This window comes from Chiroxiphia lanceolata, chromosome 21 (genome assembly GCF_009829145.1).
Source record: "Chiroxiphia lanceolata isolate bChiLan1 chromosome 21, bChiLan1.pri, whole genome shotgun sequence".
Lineage (NCBI taxonomy): Eukaryota > Metazoa > Chordata > Aves > Passeriformes > Pipridae > Chiroxiphia > Chiroxiphia lanceolata.
In genome coordinates, this window is record NC_045657.1 from 901308 (window position 1) to 920300 (window position 18993).

At 43.8% G+C, this 18993-nt stretch overlaps 1 protein-coding gene across 6 annotated transcripts; it reads right to left on the reverse strand.

Annotated features, from left to right (window-relative positions):
• Nucleotides 1-271: 271 nt before the first annotated feature.
• Nucleotides 272-18745, reverse strand: GOLGA1 (golgin A1). Of its 6 annotated transcripts, none has more exons than XM_032708245.1 (23): nt 18651-18745; nt 17993-18299; nt 16255-16345; nt 14850-14924; nt 14263-14360; nt 13754-13786; nt 12894-13022; nt 12457-12626; nt 11936-12047; nt 11718-11813; nt 11367-11492; nt 10129-10224; nt 9587-9682; nt 9186-9338; nt 8873-8968; nt 8072-8161; nt 7354-7456; nt 6363-6520; nt 5752-5913; nt 5203-5262; nt 4509-4679; nt 3519-3605; nt 272-2726 (listed from the first exon to the last, which is right to left on the reverse strand). In XM_032708245.1, the coding sequence occupies exons 2-23, from the start codon at nt 18125-18127 to the stop codon at nt 2646-2648; spliced, it is 2418 nt and encodes an 805-aa protein (XP_032564136.1). In that variant the 5' UTR covers nt 18128-18299; nt 18651-18745; the 3' UTR covers nt 272-2645. The 6 variants fall into 6 exon arrangements, with proteins under 6 accessions (XP_032564136.1, XP_032564137.1, XP_032564138.1 ...); XM_032708246.1 differs by having other exon boundaries at nt 18635-18655; XM_032708247.1 differs by lacking the exon at nt 18651-18745 and having other exon boundaries at nt 272-2548; nt 2634-2726; nt 17993-18393.
• Between the last annotated feature and the right edge of the window lie 248 nt (nt 18746-18993).

An 18993-nucleotide genomic window follows, 5' to 3' on the forward strand; every position in this document is an offset into this window, starting at 1 on the left:
CAGGGAGCAGCTGCTGGGGAGGCCCTGCCCCACCCAGTCCTGTTTCCATCAGCTGCTCAAAGTGCAGCAGCAGCTGTTGTGGTGAGAGGGGATTTTGGAGGCAGCAGCACTCCACCTCCTTGCTGGCACAGCTCCCTGGGAGACAGGCCCTGGTGGCACAGCTGGGACACTCATCCTTACCCTGGAAAGGGTCATGCTTTAAAATTCTATTTTAAATGGCTATAGAACCCCAGGGGAGATAACCAGAACTATAAAGAGAAAGAAGTCAAGATTAGGGTTTTGATCCAAAATGTATTGCACCACAAATTTCATAGTGTCTCATCATATAATCCATATTTACAGCATAGAAGGAAAGAAATCCAATGGCCATAGAAAGGATTATGTATAACCACTGTTCTGAGACAAGGGAAAGTGCATTAGCTTTTTAATACAAGTATACACACCAGTCTTGCTCTGATATCTAATGAAAATTCAACATTTAAGAACTAGTTTATGGTAAGTTGATCCTGTATGAGCTTTGGGATCTGAAATTGAAGTTGTTAGTGAATATATAACCTAGGATTTTGTTACTCTATTCCAGGCTGCCTGTCCTGCATTCCTTATTGTTCAGTAACCTTTCAAGCCAGGATCAACATAAACCCATTAGTCATTCAGCAGGCATCAACCTGAGCCAGGGAGTCCTGACCTCTGGTCCCACAGAAACAGGGCAGGGCAAAGGGACATTTGAAAGAAAAAGACCTCAGAGAATAAAATCTTCTCAAAACAAACAGGGTTACTCCACCCTGCTGTGTCTCAGTAGAAAGACTTGAGATAAATCTACTTTTTGATTGTCTACTTTCACAGTAGAGCAGAGCTGAAACATTCCGTGAACTGTTCTATCCTCTCTGGAAGTGCCATGGATCCACTTACTAAAGACTGTTGGGACAAGCTTTAGTGTACCAAAAGATCCTGTTGGTTTTCTTAACTTCAGATAAATCTAAGCTGAGGAGTGTCACCTGTACCCAGGTAACAGCTCCTGGAGTACCTGGTAACAGCTCCAGGGATGTGGCTGCTTGGGAGGCCAGCTGGGCTCTGGATCATCTGGACACAGCACATTCACCTCTGCTGACTGACCTCCCCTGAAGGAGGTTTCCCCTCAGGCACAGCACAGGGGGAGGCAGGATCAGCTCACCTGCTGCACCTCCAACTCTGCATCTCCACAGCCACTCCACGGTCAGGCAGAGCCCTGTCAGCAAAGTTAAACACCTCAACAGTGACTGCATCTCCACTGGAGAACACGTTGAAGTATCCTGAATATATTTAATAGAAGTATTGTTAGTAACATGAACCTCCTTCTAAGAGAATTCCCAGAACTGCAGCCTGCTCACTGAATTGCATACATGTGTAGTTTTTTGGAAATAGGTCTCATTTTTAAGAAGTCAGACTTACTGCTGCTTCCCATTTGGATCCAGATTTTGCAATAGTGTTTATGGGCACTATGGGCACTATGTCCATAGTGAGGCATGTGCCACCTTGGTCCCCTTTCCCTATGGTTTTACTAGGAAAACAAGCTGCTGGAACCAAGATTTGTTCACTAAGAGTTGACTTTTGCGCTCAAAACCCTCATGAGCAGCATTTCTTTTACCATGTAGTCAGGACACAGTTAATATGTTGATAACAGTTTCTAAGCATCAGTATTTGAAGTACAGAAAATACAACCAAAGAGGCAGATCCTGGTTATGAAGATTTGTTGCTAGCAGACTTGGAAGAAAAAAAAAAATAAAGTGTTTAGTACCAATATTCTTCACCCTTTGTCACTAGATTTTTTATTTTTTTTTAAATAAAAGCTATTTTTCAATGTGGATTTACAATACCTAGACTTTAGCTTTAAAAATTTAAAATAGCTTCCTACCCCTTCTTCCCACTGCTAACAACCCATGGAACAGGCTAATGGATTAGTTTCAAAGGCGACTGAGGATTAGGTACTAGAATTAAGACCATTTTAAATATTATTTTTCTTTAAGAAAAGTAAAATCAGACAACTCTAAAGTTGTGCTCTCAAATTAAATAATCATTATCAACATGCAGCCTTGAGGGCTGCAGGCCAGGATATGTGCACCTTAAATTACACAGTGATATGAAAAATGCCAACCATTAGTTATGTCAGTATAAGAAGGCAAGGCAGAGTTCTTTTTTGGTTAAAGCTCCTGCTCCTGTCCCGTGAAAGGCTTTGCAAACCATCACACACTCAACACAGTTCTGCCAACACGTTTTTTCCTTGCTGGCTTCCCACAGCCACACAAGCAGCTTTTCTGTGCCTGGAGTCACTCAACTCCAGCACCCTGGAACAGCAGCTGGAATCACCATCCCACCAGCACCGTGGTCAGCGAGGCTGTCATTACCCTTTGGAGCCAAGAACACAGGACTGGTGAGCACAAGGAGCTGGCTCCCCTCACAGACACCGAGACGGTCCCTGCATGCAGTCCAGAGGTGTGGCAGTCTGCAGTGAAAATTTCTCCTTGCACAGTATTAGTTTTGTAAACAGAGCCAGAAGTTCTCGTACAAAATACTGCAATGACAGTGATTAAGACACACCTGGAGCAGTGTGTTCAGCATTCTTTTCACAGAAAGAAGTGCCTGGATGCTGACCCCACCTTCAGGTTCCCTTAAGGCCACAGAGTCCTTGGGCTCGAGATAGACGGCCGGATGCTGCCCTTAGGAGATGGCTTTGACCCAAACCAGGACATCTAGGACACAAAAGCACAACACACACCACACTGGGCTCACACTTCACACATGTGAAACAATACAATACACAGCCATGTCCCCATCATTTGATGGAAAGAACTATTTATAAATCAGAATGCTGCAGACTCTAGACCAAGTCTTCCCACAGGTGAAGATGACTGAAGATTACATTTACATATATTCCTTTAAAATAATTTCATATTAGAACTCTACAGTCATTTAAACACAGTGCCTTTAGTCAATGCAGTATTAAAGTGTTCCCTGACCAAGATGGTGAAGAAATCTCAGCTGCAGACTGAACATCCCAGCTTCCTGAGTGAGCAGGGATGATGTGGGACATGGAGGGAGCTGAGGCAGCTCTCACTACTGAACATTCCCTAACCACCAACAGCCAGGGACAATGCAGATCTCATCTTATGCCATGGAAAGGAGACACAGATCTTGGTGTCTGAGCCCAGTGTCAAAAGGACAAACCCAGAATTCAGCTCCCTGCTGTTAAAACATTGACTGTGCTCCTGCAAGGAGCTTCCAGCTTCCCTCTACAGACCAAATCCACTGGGCAAAACTCTGCTGGAACTCCTCTGAGCATCAGAAAGCTGCTATTTCTCTTACTGAAATGACAATTTCTGACACATAGGCATGTGATCAGCTAACATTTTAATAATAAATCACATTTATTATTGTAGCTAACATTTGGAAAAGACACTTTTCCTGATCTCCTAGCATCTAGGAATTTTCATTCCATTTGCTGGGAGTCCCATTAGAGACTACACATGGCACAGAACTCTTACCTTGTACTCCAAAGTTTCTTTGAGCATGTTTTCTTCCTCTTGTGAAAAATTCAGTAACACAGACACAGCTTTAATGAGATGGAAAGCCTGAAAGAAACCACAGGGGTGTGTTGCTTATGATGCTCTCGGGCTCTGCACTCTGGACTGTGGTGCAGCACAGATTTCTGTAGGTCTGTCACAGACTTCAGCAGACCAGCAGCCTCCCATTATCCCCAGTTCCAAAGGACTGGGATGGTCTGTATCTTACTTCTTCTGTCCATGTTTCCTGACTTTCTGTTCTTTAACAATTGTTTGCATGTTTTGGAGAAAGAAGACAAATGGGGAGCCTAGTTAGTCAGAACAGAGAAGCAGCCTGGCTCCTGTGGCTCCTGGCTTTTTAAGCTTTGAAAAGTTGATCAAACCAGAATGTAGGCAGGAGAGAATCCTATCATTTCAAATACACACTGAGGTACATTCACTCCATATTGGTAATACTCTAAATGGGGCAGTGAGTTGCAGTCAAGCACTTGGGATACCATGAAGCTGTAGGATTATTTTCTGACCTTACCCACGGACTTGCAATTAACTGTTGATGGCTTTTTTGACACACTGTGTAAAACAGGAGGAAGCTCCAAATGCACAAGGAATTACTTCTTACAGACCAATAGCAAGTGGTATATGTCCTTTTTTCTTGGGTTTTTTTTTCCTTCTTCAATGTACAGTCATTTTAATTACATAATCCATATGCTTTTCAGAGCAATACAGAAGGAATCTCTTGTAGATGCAGATCTTTAACATCCAGATGTAACTACCTCTTAAAAATTTACATTTCCCTTTCAGGTAGTTCATAATAATCTGTACTTCCAAACACATTGCTGTTAGCCATTTTGTTTCATTGGCCCCCATTGTACACTTTTTAAGTGTAAAATTATGGAATTGGCATCAAGTGTCCTTAGCAGCAATTTCTAGAGAAAGACAGGCATAGAAAGAGAAGGTAAGTGACACCCTTACCTCAGACTCCCGGCAGGACATGAATTTTAGTACAACATGTTTAAGGTATTCAAAGTTTATCTCCCTCGAGTCGTTCAAGTCCGAGTTGTTGGTGACAGTCACAGAAGCATTAGGCACTTCAGAATTTGCTTTCTCACGTAGCTCAGGTACCTCACTGTCAGGCCTGATTTTCTACAAACAAAAAAAGAAAACCAGAAAAAGAGAAATATACTGTAGACTGTCCACTTGGCACTGAGAGGGGATCTGGGTTCAGGATATCTAACAGAGGGTTGTATTCACAGGTGGGTACAACCTGGGCAGCAACAGCTTCTCATCCTTCATGGGGTCACAGCAGAGAGGTGTCTCCAGCTCTCCCTGCACTCCAGGGTAGGAGCTGTTTGCTGTGTTATGTGTACATCACCCAAACCACCATGGAACTGGCTCTGTGCTAGAAACTATCCCCTGGTAATTTTCTCTTGTCACTGACATGCTCTGAGCCTTTCAAACCTGGGCTTTCTTCAAAACAATTTTCAAGCTCAGAACAAAAACAACAATTTTAAAACCTCTGGTTTTTTCAAATAGATTTTTTTTTTTCTTGGAGAAGAAAACTTGCACGAGGAATTAAAGGGGAGTTAGCGGTCAAGTTTTTGCAATGACAGTACAAGGACCTGTCAGCAAGTGCCAGCTGATGAGACTGAAAAAACACAACCCTTACCAGCTCTTTCTGAAGGGTTTTCTTGAGTTCTGTCATTCTTTGCTGCAGCTGCTTTATCATCTGTAAGCACAGCAAAGGACAGTTTAACACAGTATTCATTGTCAGGACCCCCAGATATCTGGAAAAACCCACAACAAATGAGTAATGAATGAAACAATCATTAGCCAATGCTGACAGCTCTGAAGAAGCAACCTGAATGCCTTGCCAGTGGCACACAGCAGCAGGCACGTGGCACAACACCTGGGCTTTCATGGGACAGCACTGCACAATGAACTGAATTCACACAAAAGGGCTCTGCAGGAAAGCTGTGGGTAGTATCATTTGGTGCATTCTTCCTTCAAGGTAAGGATTCATACAGCTCTTACCACAGCTTTTATCCATGGCTGGTAGATCCTTCCACAAATCAGAGGAAAAACATTGACTCACAGCATACTGGATTCAAATTGGACATGCCTGTCTTTTTAACACTGCAGCATGGGCAGCACCAATTACTGGGCCTCCTAATTAAAAGGGGAAAGACTACCAGCTGTTTCTGCTGTTTCAGTTCACCTTGTTTTTCTCAGCAACTTGCTGTTCCAGCTCTCTGTTATCCTTCTGAAGTTGAATGACATCTGCAGCTGCCACCTCTCCATTCTGCTCCACCACACAATTTTCTGGAGAAGGGAAATGCTCATTGTTCAAGGCCCTCGTTGACTCCTCCAGTTCTAAAACCTGTAAAATAAACAGTGAATTGGAGAGATATCATGATGTTCAGCCCATGAACACTGCCTAGGGAGAAAGCCAGACTTCTTTTTGGTTGTTGGTTTTTTTTGGGGGGGAGAATGCTTTTTAAACCAGAAAGCATTTGTGGCAATCTAGTTGGCTACTACTTATTACTTCTGTGTCCCTGTCTCATTGGTCTCATAATGGTTTTCTCAAGATGTTTTAGGAGTCAAATAAAGTAAGGAGTTGTCTTTCATAAGTCAGCCACAGATCTGACAGGACAGCCTTCTTTAGGAAGATAGGGAACAACAAACAACGATGTTCTACACTGCTGGTGTTGCAGGTGCTGAGCAAACAGCTCCCAGAATGTGTCACCAGGCAGGACAGAACTGGGGGGCTCTTGCACACCTGCCTGTTTCCCTGGAAGTCTGACAGAATGGATTTGCAACTGCACTCACATCTTTCTCATGTTCTCTGGCCAACAGGCACTCCTGTACCTGCAACTTCAGCTCCTCAATTTCCTTTCTTGCCGTTTCCTCTTTCTCCACTGCTTGGTTCTGACTTGTTTCTATGTCAGACTGCAACTGGTTCACCTGCAGCAAGGCAGCTTCGTGATCTGAGAACAGAGAGACCTGCTTAGTATCAGTGTTCCACATCCAGTGGGAGTTTCTAATCCATTTTCTTAAACAAAGCAAATTACAGAGGGAATAAACCCTGACCTTCTTCCTTGCTCTGTCATGAAGACAGAAAAACAGGGGAATTTAAGCCACACATGTTTTTGCAAAGGAGCTGCCAAACTTTAGACATATACATTTGTACATATACATGACTTTAATACATAACAACATAATTATCAATTAAAAGACCTCCATCAACAGTCTGTGTGACTTGTGCTGTGACTGCACAGGATCACTTGGGGCTGAGCTGTGGGGACACATGGCCACAGACACACAGTTCCCCAGGGGAACGGGGCAACAAGAGGCCACAGTTCCATTCCCCTTCCAAATACTGGCAACATACAAAACCAGTGGGATTAGGAACTGAATGACATGACTGCACTTCATTTTTAGTATGACTGTGGAGTATCAGGTTGCAGCTGCTCTTTATCAAGCAAGCACAGTTTTTAAACTGGTGCAAAGAAGCATAAGTTTTTAATCTATAGCCTTCATTTCAAGTTTTGTGCAAAACAAGAATTAACAAAAAGTTTAGAAGATTTGTGATTTTATGGTGTGTAAACATAAGAATTTAATTTCAAAAAGTGGTTTTGTTTTTAAGGACACAGAAGAGAGACTGTCCGATTTTTATCAAAGGATAAACGATTTTGAAAGTTCTAACAGATTAAATATGGAAGAGAAATCTAGAAATATTACAATCTACCAGGCAAGGCCAGCACTAGAGACTACCCTTAGACAGAGCTGTCTGGGATACAGGAGACTTGTCTGGTCTAACCTTGACTGAGTTGGTTCAGTTCTTCCTTCTGTTTTAGCAGCAGATCACATTTTTCATCAATCAGCTGGTCCTTCTCCTTTATTAGAGCATTCAGATGTGAAACCTTCAAAGTGGACAAAGAAAGAAAGTCATTAAAGATCTAAAACAGGAAGAGGGCACTGAAAGATTTCAGCATACCTCAGAGGCTCAGCAGGCATCACCTCCACAATGCTGACCTCAGCAAAAAGCACTGAAGTTAATACTGGAAGAGTTAAACCACACTTGGCTTCTGATGAACCCTGTGCCACCATCACAGACTGTCACAGGCACCAGGTGGCAGCTGCAAAAGCCACCGAGCAAAACTGGAGATGGCCTTAAACCCCTTCTACCCCTGCAAGCCCAGATCTACATCTGTACCAGAAGAATAAAGAAACCAAAAGATAGGACTAACTTCTGTTGCAACTTGCTCAGTTGGCAGTTCCTACCTTAAGCAAACACAAGCTCACGTTATCCACCATTTTTTATGCAGGAAGAGCAAAACAAGACTACTTAGAATTGACATTTGGTTACTGGATACAAGCTCCTCCCTAAGAGGAGTGTACAATTTTACACCTGCTGTGCTCCAGAGGGACCCAGATGTGATACAGGCACTGAAGGGAACAAACCAGAATGAACAGGTTTCTTTCTGTGAAAGGTGGGGAGCTCCCAAATACACTTCAGACCGTCAGTATTAACCAACCTCCTGTTGTAATTCCTCTCTCTGTCTCCGTGTTTCTTCCAGTGCTTTGGCAATTTCCACACTGACAGTCTCTCTACTGCTCAACTCATTCTGCAAACCAGAAGTAACAAAGGTTATGTGAGACAACTAAAATCAAGTCAAGGCTTTCATCTTTCAACCCCAATTGATTAGGACTAGGTTTATGAGGGGTCTGACACAATTTCCAAATGAGAGCTAGTTTTGTTTTACTGACTGCTGCTATCTGCACGTGCAAGAGCAATACAGAACTGATGTAAGAGCCAAACAAACCCAATGCTTAAAAGGTCTTTCAGCTTGAAGTCTCTATTACAAAGAAGCAGCTCCTTGCTACAACTGATCTTTATTCTGATTGAGCATCCAAGAGCAGCTACAGAAAACTTTCAACAATATAAAATTACAGTCAAAACTGGGTAAGATGTAAATACCAGACCAATTTAAGTTTTTAACTTTTTGCTTTGAACACTATGAGTGGAATTTGATGTTGAACCATTCTGTATTCATCACTGCTAACAGGATTTCCAAGCTCTTCATGCCTGACAATACAGGATTGTATTATTTCTGCCTGATTTAGGCAGACCCAAGCATTCTGGTTCAGAAAAGGGTCAGCCCTTTGAAATGCTTCTCAAACACATTTCTATGGAGTACCAAAGATGATTTGCAGCCCCAAGTACCTGTAACCTGAATGTAATGGGCCTCCAAGTACCGAATGTAACACTGTGCTGTTCCCTGTTCCCCAACCTCTGCTCTGTACAAGCCAATGTCACTGCCCAGTTCAGCCCTCACCTTTAGCCTGTCCAATTCAGACTCTTGTTGTTTTAAAGAACTCTCATACTCTTCTCTGCTTCTGTTAAGATTTCCATTTTCTTTTTCCAACTGGCTCTGTAAAAGAAAGATTGCTTAAATACTCAGTACAATTGTTCTAATGCTTTGTTCAAACAATTAAACACATCAAATGTTTAGTTCCCCAAAGTATGAGATCTATTAGAATGCCAGGCATGCTGGATAAGAACATTCAGATGACAAGAAAGTTCTACAAGCAGAGTTGAAATCATTTTGTGAAGACTCCCGTGGCCCCCTGGACAGTTTCTGCACTTACAATCCTGTGCTGAGTCGCTGTTTTATCCAACTCCCAAGCTTTTTCAAGAGCAGTGATCTGAGACTCCAGCCCAGTAACTTTCTGATCATACTGATGTTTCTCACTTGAAATCTGTTGCTGCAGTTGACTTCTTTCATGCTTTAGATTAGTTTGCTTATGAGAAATAAAGAACACTGCATTAATAAAATGGTATTTTGATGCTCTGACAAGATCAGACATCATTCCCTGAGACTCCAACTCAGGAATATTATTCCTTTGGCAGCAGTGTCATGTACTCACTGACAGGAGTTCAGGAGACAAAGAGCAAGAAAACATTTGAGCAACAAAACAAATGGAAGTGAAAGTCTCTGGGGATGCTGAAGATTATCTGCTCCTGGTCAGTAAACATGCAGGATACTCACCAGCTTCTGGATCTTCAGATCCTGCTCAGCAGCTGCTTCTTTGCTCTTTTTCAATGCTTCTGTTGCAATCTGTAGTTTTTGTTCCAGTTCTTTATTCTAAAATAACACCATACATTAAATTCCTTATCCATTGGCATCTATATTATTATAAAAAAATGTGCATAATATAGGATGACCCAGGAGGGGAGGGTAAACGTTGAATCCACGAAACCACAGAGATCAGAGAGGCTGCCTACTTGACACATGCTGGTTTTAAAAACTCATCATCACAGCACTACCCCCAGCACTGCCTGCACTTCAGCTATTTGTTTCTTAGGACAGGGAGGATCTGCATAAAATCTCTACTGCCACCACCTCTAGGCCCCTCTCCAGCACTGAAGGTGGGGAGGTGACCAGAGACACTGAGCAATTACACTTTCAAGACTAGATGTGACATGCAGGCTCACGTTGGCTGAGAGCACCAGCACAGCGAGGGGAGGAGGGACAGGGCACAAAGAGGATGAAAACAGTGGGAATTTGTAGTGAAATTAGAAACTACTCACCTGTGTTTCCAACCGGTTCAGAGCCTCGGTGTGATGTGTTCTGTCTGTCACTACCTGCTGCCTGGTCTCATCCAGTCTCTGCTCAAGAGCAGCTTTCTGAAGAGGTGAAGAACAGGAGGAAGAACGGACAAAGAGATTAGGTTTGAGGATTTTTTTAAATTAAAATTTTTCTTTTTGTTTCATTAATAAGGTCAAACTAGAATGGAGCAGGAATTTTGATGTGCAATACAGCTTTGCTCTTGGGAACCAGCAAGTTTGTTTGATGCTATGGCACAGGGCCTCCATAGATCCTGTTGCCCTGAGGATAATATCACTTATATTAAGAATGGGAAATTCCCTGGCATCCTGCCACAATTCAGATGTAAGCCTTAACCAATAGCTTGGTCATCATTTTGCAACCTAGGCCAAGATTAGGGATTAAAATAAAAATCTTTTATGAAGCTTAACTTCTCCTGCATCACAGCAAATACACAAACAAAACTACAAAAAACATTTCCTCATTATGGCAGTTCCTTTCAAAAATGTTTTAGTACCTCTACATGGACTTTAAACTGGCCCTAGTTTACTAAGCCAAGTTCTTTTATCACAGCCACACCAAGGTGATGTGACTGTAGGCCTGATCAAGGAAGAGCAAACATTCCCTTGCCCCCCCAAGACCCAGCTGGGGAAACATTGCTCCAGGCCAGTTCTGAGCAGGAACATCCCTGCCTGAGAAAGACATGGAGAAGCAATGAGAGAAAGGGCACTAACCACACCAAAGTTTCTGGTTTCAGCTGTTTCTTAGCACTTCTGAGGCTCAGGCTGTCGATATACAAGGTTCTGTTTGCACACCTACATGCAAACAGTTCCCCTCCCTGTCCCACTGCCTTACTGAAAAACAAGGAAAAGCGTTCACTGTTCTTGCCAGGATTAACCAAAAAAACTCCCAAACTGCCCCATCTCCTGTGGGGATGTTAAAAAGCTGCTCTTTTCCTTCTAAGTAGCCAGATGCATTGCCCAAATGGACAATGCAGAAAGGCCAACACAGACATCTGTGCAGGATCTACACAAACAGGCTCAGTGTAGCCTCCCACACATTCTGCCCAGCACTGACAGAGTGCCAAAACACACTGAAGGGACAAATGTGCCTGCATGACATCAGCAGCTATTCTTTCCATGGGTGAGAAGTAATGTATGTCCTTAAACAAAAAAATCTCACTAAGATTGCACTTCTAAGCAGTCTATAACTGTATAATTACCTCTTTGAGCAGCTCCTGCACATGTTCATCTCCTGAGAGATTCCTTTCTAGCTTTTTTTCCAGGGAAGACACTTTTTCCTGCAGCTGTTCAGTAAATTTATTTCTCTCAGCAAATTCAAAAGTCATCTGTGAGAACGAGAAGTCACAGAACCTTTTCTGTAATGAAGCTTTCAGCTAATCCATTGTGCTTTGACTTTCAGAAGTGCCATTAGAAAGGAAAGTCCTATTTGAAAAGACCATATGACGCTAAAGTACCTTCTAGATGACAAATTTCCAACTACACAAAGGGGTACATTACCCAAGTGTGCACCTTTACACAAGCAACAGCAGATGCATCTGAAAGCACTTCACCTTTTGCTTGTGCTGCTCATATTCCACCTTCAGAGATTCATGCTCTGCCTGTAACACTTCCAGTCTCTTCTCACAACCAGAACCAGCAACTCGAGCCTAAAAATTGTAAGAAATTACTTATTTTGAAACTTAAATTTCCAACACCACACAACTGATATCTAATCTAACTTCTGCAGAATGGAGCTCTTCGAATCAAATCTCACTTAGCTCAAACTTACATTTTGCAAGTCTACAGAAAGCTGCTGAATGACAGTTTGTAGCTCCTGTTCTCTTAACTCCAGAGCAGTGATCTTATTTTCTGCATTTGTCTCAGCAGTCATTAGTTCATCTCTTCACAGAAAAAGAATAAAAAAAAGTGACACACTGTTTCAGAAAAATAATCTTTAGCAGATAATTCTGCTGCTTATGAAAATGGACTAAGCAACAATAAAATTTTGTCCTAAAACCAGCCACCATCAACCACTGCTTGATTACACATTATCCAAAAAAAGTGACAATTAAGCATTCAATCTATATGAAAAAAGGAATCATAACAAATTTACAAAACCCTAAAGAAGTATTCCTATCATTGGCTTGGCATTTACATCCCCATGGGCACAGCAAAGGCAATGATTCAGTCAACTCACTACATACAGAAACTCTTCCAAAAAGACAGAACTGGGCACGAAGTAAAAATACAGGGGAAATGCAGCCACTGCTCCTCTGACAGAGCAGCTCCTCTGACAGAGCAGCTCCCTACCTCTGTGCCTCCAGCTCCAAGACCTGCTGCTGCAGCTCCTGCAGATCCTTCCTCAGGCTCGAGGCCTCACTCCTGGCCTCCTGCAGCTCTGCCTTGGCGCGGGTCAGCTCCCGAGCGCACGCCTCGAGCTCCTGCTCTGCTCTGCCCAGAGACTCCTCCTTCTTCAAAAGCTGAATATTACAAGGTTATCTTTGGCAATACAGGTAATACTGACCAGTAATACTGACAAACCTTTCCACTGACACTTCCTTTTTTTACTAAGTTATGAGCTGAATTAAATAATAAATTCTGTAATATCATATTCAGTACCCACTGTCAGAATTTTGACACTGACCAAGGCAGTACAAGCATAAAGACTAAAAGAGTGTAGAACTACCACTAATTTGGTATTCTAGTAAAAATGTTAGGAAAGAAAACAAAGCTTGAAATATTCTTACCATGTGTTTAACTTTGGCAATTTCCTGCTGCTGAAAGCCCTCCAGTTCATCGATCTCATCTCGTTTTTGGAAAAGGTTCAAACTCTGCTCCCTCACTTCTTGTAACTGTATTTGGAGCATTTTTTTTTCCTGATAAATGAACAAAAACAAAAGGAATCCAAAAATATCTGTGTTCTCATGTCAAGCCAACAGGAGTTTAGTTAAACTCTCTGGAAAGGAATCTTGTCTTGTAGCCATAATGCTCTGATGGTGCCACATGTAGAACTGGAAATCCCTCCACATTCATGGCACAGTGCAAACTACCAAAATTCAGGAACATACAAAGAGAAATCTGAACTCATTACAACGCCAACATTGATCACTGACACTGAACTCTCAAAAATGGACAAAAATAGTAGCATGTTTAATGTCTTCATAATCAGACTAAGCTAAACACTTGGAACAACTACAAGACTGAAATCTTATATTAAAAAAATCCCTACCAAACAATTTCAGTTATTTTATGAAACAGATGACCCACTGGAAGACCTCAGACAAAGTCTCTACCTTCTTCTGCATCCCAGCTGCCTCCTCTGTAACAAAGGAAACTACCATTCCACCTTACAGAAGGACAACTTTCCCATCACAACCCATCATTCTTTACTTCCCCACTGAAAAGTAATTTCAGAAATACCTCCTGAAGCACTGGGGCTGGTAACAAAAGCAAATGATTGGCTTCTTCCACTGAACAAAGATCAAATAATAAAAAGGGCTGAACAGAGCTGAGTTCCAATAGAGATGGGAGTGTGCAGGCTGCTGTTTACAAATACACACACAGAGACACACTAAATCCCCCCCAAAAAACCTCAGAGGTTAATTACCTTTTCAACTTGACCCAGTTTTTCCATCCACTCCTGAACGAGAAAGAAAGAAGAAAAAAGAAATCAAATTCAATTTGTAGACTTTCAAGGACATTTAATTATGGTTTAAAAAAAATGTGTTTTGTTCGCAGATACTGAGCTGTGGTAACAATTAAACAAAAAACAAGCAAAACAACAGTAAGAGCCAGTGCTTTGTAGCTGAAGGCTGAGGAATCATCTTTGCTACCTGAATAGGTAAGCTTTAAGCAAGTAAAATAAAAGTGACAACAGGTCTACTGCAATTAATCTTATCAAAGCACAAGCTTAACCTTTCATGAGGAATTTTTGTGGGCTCTTGTTAAAACCAGTCAGAACAGTCAGAGCAGCTCTGGCATGGCACTCAGTGCTCCCTCCTTCCCTCAGTGCTGGCACACTCACACACACAGTGCTGAACAATTAGTTTAATTAATGGCAACACCTGCTTAAAACATCAGGGTCATGAGAGCCAAAAGTCATGCTCAAGCTGTTACCTTGTCCTTTTGTTCCAAGGCCAAAGCCATTCCTTCAGCCATCTTGGCTCGACTGGCCTGGTGAGCTTCATTCTGCTCCTGAAACTTCCTCATGGAGGCTATCAACAGAGAACCACCAGCTATATTAAAAACTCATCTTTTAAAATTGCTTCTCAGTTTTCTGTAAGTTATAAATAACTTTAAAGAGCTTGTTCTGCAAGTAATTAGCCCCATCTTGACGCCAGCACTAACGCTGTGCCACTCATTACTTCACGCTGCTTGCACACTGGCCAGAAGCCAAAGCTAACAGCAGACAGGAATACTGCTCCTTGCTGGATTAGAACAAAGCTGTGGCTTTCTAAAAGGTCTCTCCTGAACGTTAGCCCCAAATTTGGCAAAAGGAGTATAATAACAACTTTGTTCAAGACACTACTGCTGCTTTTTGCACTGTAAATAAGGTGAAAATTCATGTTCTAATTCTACAGAGTACAGAGGTGCACAGTCTGAAAGGAAATGATTAACACACCTGTGCACCAAACCCCTTTGCTTCCAACCACAGCAATTTTCAACTTAAAAAGAACTAAACAAAAAGGAAAAAAAGTACGTACAATCCTGATGCTTTTCTAATGCATTTTCAAGCTTCTCTTTTATCTTCTGCAAGTTTCGGATCTGATCAGCATAATCTTGTGTGAGGAAGGAGAAGCACGGACCAGGAATGGACAGACATTGGGAAAGGACATTTTGGGGGGGGGAGGAAAGAAAGAAAAAGGATGAGTGGCAAAATGACAATGATTTTCTCAATCAGAAAATCATTCCTGTTGAGGAAAACTTGGGTGACCACAACAATGAACACAAGCAAACAGTTCTGTACTGTCCACAGGGTTGGCACAGACAGGAGGGCCTGTCCCGGGGGTGTCAGTCACACAGACAAGGGTAGAACCAGAGAATGAACAACTGTCCCCACTTTTTACTTCATTCCAGAACAGTGATCTATTTACTGCTGTTCAGGAAAGGTCTCTGGCATTGGAGGGTGCAAGGAAGGGGCAATTCATGGACATTGCACCCCTGTGCTCATTGTTCCAGTCCCACAGCACCCCGAGGCCGAGCCCTGACTGCACTGCCCTCGCTGCCCTCACACTCACCCAGCACAACTGACATGGGAGGCAGGGAATAAACACCTAAATAAAGTACACACACCCCCTGGAGAAGCTTCTGTGCAATGGAAAGGAGGATTCACTCACTGCTTGGGCTGCTTGCACAAAACTCTTGACATCAGAGCCTTCCTCTCTCTTGCTAAGCCTCAACCACTTTTAAGTTTACCTTGTGCAAGCAGGTGAGCACTTTGGCCTTTCAAATTCAGCATGAAATAATTTTTGAATCCTGTATTTTCTTGAACTGGAGCCTGGTAAGTCTCCAGAATAAATTAAAATAATCCTGAGCTGATTGTAACCCTTCCCTATTTTCCCAGGCCTTCCATGAGCTTTGGGAAGCAGCAGTGTAACACAGTTCAGCACGGTCTCTGGTTCCCTCCCTACAACAGGGATGCAGCATCAGTGCCAAGTCCTCACTACAGCTTTGCAGAACAAGGAATTAGAAAGAAAAGAGCCTCAAGACTGTTTTATGTTGAAGTCTTTGCTTTTTTCTTCATTTTCAAGCACACTTCTTTAAGGATGGCACTGTGTTACTGTCAGCATCAAAAGGCTCACACTCTGAGAAACAAACCACTGCATACACATGAAAAATAAAAGTGGGGACAGACACTATTTGAAACATGGGGCACAAAGCTATCCCAGCTGTTCCAAGGAATCACATAAATGTGTTGTGAAATCAGCAAAGAGCCAGTCATCCTCATACAAAATCAGTAATACTGGATGCTCCCTAGATGTCAATCAACAGGGTTGCCACAAATCAATTTTCAAAGAACCCTAAACCCATGTAATTTTAATATATTAAACCACTCAAAGGAAAATATTTTCTGCAGTAACAAGGTTTTGTATGCATCAGGACACATACCAGACAGCTTCACCTCCAGTTTTCTTATTTGTTCATTTCTTCTGAACAACTGGGATGAAAGATCCTCTCTGGAGCTGCTTCCATCAGAAGCCTTGGGAGAAAAGCAACAGTCATGTAACTTATTCAGAAAAAGCAATCCTGCCACACACTAACTCTGGGATAACAACCACTCTTCCACCTAGGAATAACACTTGTTTTTCACACAAAGGGGAAAGTTGTACTAGCACAGCAGAACGTGTAAAAAATGCTGAAGGAGAAACCAGCGAGGGTTTAAACAGCGGGCTGTGCCAGGCTGGCTGCTCCTGGAGCACAGAGCTGGGGAAGGGAGCTGGGCTGAGAACTGTGTGTTCAAACTGGCACTGAGCAGACGGTGCAATGGAAACCAGGATCTGCAGCACAGGCACCAGGAAGGGTCGAGTGAGACTCCTGAAAATCAAGGTAATGAGATAAGAAGCAGCAATGGTTTTCAGGTGGGATAAGCTCACTGCAGCCCTGATGCAGGAGCCTGTCCACAAAAACCCCGCTGCATAACTGAATGATGATTCCTGGGGCCTCTTTTGCTCCATAAAAATCAATATTAAGAGGAGTTAAATGAATATTGATAAAACAACTAATTCTTGGAGGTTTTCTGAAAACCACTCCAGACTTCAGCCACCGCCATTATTTGTTTTCCGTTCTCTAAAGTCACAGGGTGGCAAAGGGAATTTCTACATGAGAATGTGTTAAGTGCTAAAAAAACACTCAGCAAAACAGAAGGCTAATGCATTTCCATTACAGAATATATTTAAACATTAGAAGCTCCCACTTTCTGCTTAACAGAACTGGAATTTCAGCTGAGCTTCAGAAAAACTGAGTTGGAGCTCAACTGTGTAAATAACTTCTTGACTTTTCAGACAGCAAACAGAGTCCTGCTGCTGGCTCTGCAGTGGGTCCTGCTGGCTCCAGCACTGGGGTGACACTGCCTTAATCCAGGCTTTCAAAAATGTGACAGCCAGCCAGCCAGGGTAGAGGTGCCAGAGCATTCCAGGGTTTCATTTAACCCATACACTCCTGGAACTTCACCATCTGTTTAAACAATGCTTTATAATGAAAGAGAGGAACTACAATAGTTCTGAGTGGAACGAAACTGCACACAAGGTTTTTGGCAAAGACACACACAGTGTCTCAGGTAGGAACAGTCCCAGGAAGCCAAGAGGTAAACCCAAATCCATGGTAAGATGAAAGCTGGCCAGATCTAGCTTGTTTTCCTACTGAAAGAGAAGCTGTGGCTGCCCCATCCCTGAAAGTGTCCAAGGCCAGGTTGGACAGGGCTTGGAGCAACCTGGCATAGTGGAAGGTGTCCCTGCCCATGCTAGAGGGTGGAGCTGGATGGTCTTTAAGGCCCTTTCCAATCCAAACCCTTCTGGGATTCTACGTTTCAGTAATTAATTTTACAAATAGGTATCTTACACATAACTACAGCTTCATTCAATATTTTGTCTGTTTATCAATGTTCTGTATTGAAACAACTTTATAACTCACGTTTACAAAGGAATAGAAGCCTCATGACAACTACTACAGTTCACATACAAACGTTTTCAATGTTTAAGTTCATTCAAGCTAATGACTTATGCATTAAGAGCTGCACTTACAAAGACACCACAGTAAGTCTCACACACTACAGCTAAAACGGTTGTCTGCAGGGCCGTATTAGAAACGCTGCCAGAGAAATCCGATTTCAAAGCAAGGTGTAACTCACAAAGTCGTCTCCGGAGTCTGCTCCCACCGACGTGATGGACTCCTTGCTGACAGACCTGGGGATCCGGGCAGTCCCTCCCGGCCTGGGGGCAACCGCTGCCTCCTCCGCGATCTTCTTCTTCAGTTTGGCAAACATTTTACTGCTTACAGTGCTGAAATATCCCGGTCCCTTGGAAACCCACGACCTCCACCCTTTAATACACTGGCACTCTGTTCAAAGCTTCCAGATGCTGAGATTTAATTCTGTGCCTCATCCACTGGTTTACTGCATTTCTAGTTCCATTAAAGCCCTCACGGCCTGACAGTACCTGCAAATCAAGCAGAAATGGGTTCCACACTAAAAATCCCACCCGCGCGAGTCATTTAAAGGAAACTGAACGCCCTTTAACATCGCATCTGTTACAATACGTTAAAAAATCGGGTCACGCGGCGCAGAACCCGTTAAAGCCCCAAACCAACGGCCCCAAACGGTGACAGCGCCGGGGGGAGCGGGCGGGTCCCCTCAGCCCGGCCCCCGCCACCCGCCCGGGAGGCCCGGCCCGGCCCGGCCGCTCGGCCCGTGGCGGCCGCTCCGCCCTGGGCACCGAGGGCCCGTCCCCGCTGCTCACCCGCCCCCAGCCCGGACCCTCACCCTCACCCTCACCCTCACGGCCCCTCACCGCCCATGGCCGGCCCGGTCCCGCCGCTCCCCGGGCACCGCCGACCCGGAAGCGCCGCGCGGGGCGGAAGCGGCACCGGCCCCGCTCCTCCCTCCGCCCCGGCTCCTCCCTCCGCCCCGGCCCCGCTCCTCCCTCAGCCCCGGCTCCTCCCTCATTCCCGCTCCTCCCTCAGCCCCGGCTCCTCCCTCATTCCCGCTCCTCCCTCAGTCCGGGCTCCGCTCCTCCCTCAGCCCCGGCTCCTCCCTCAGCCTCGGCCCGGCTCCTCCCTCAGCCTCGGCCCGGCTCCTCCCCTCTCCTCCCTCCTGCCCTCCCGCTGTCCCGCGGCGGAGCGGAGGAGGCGGCT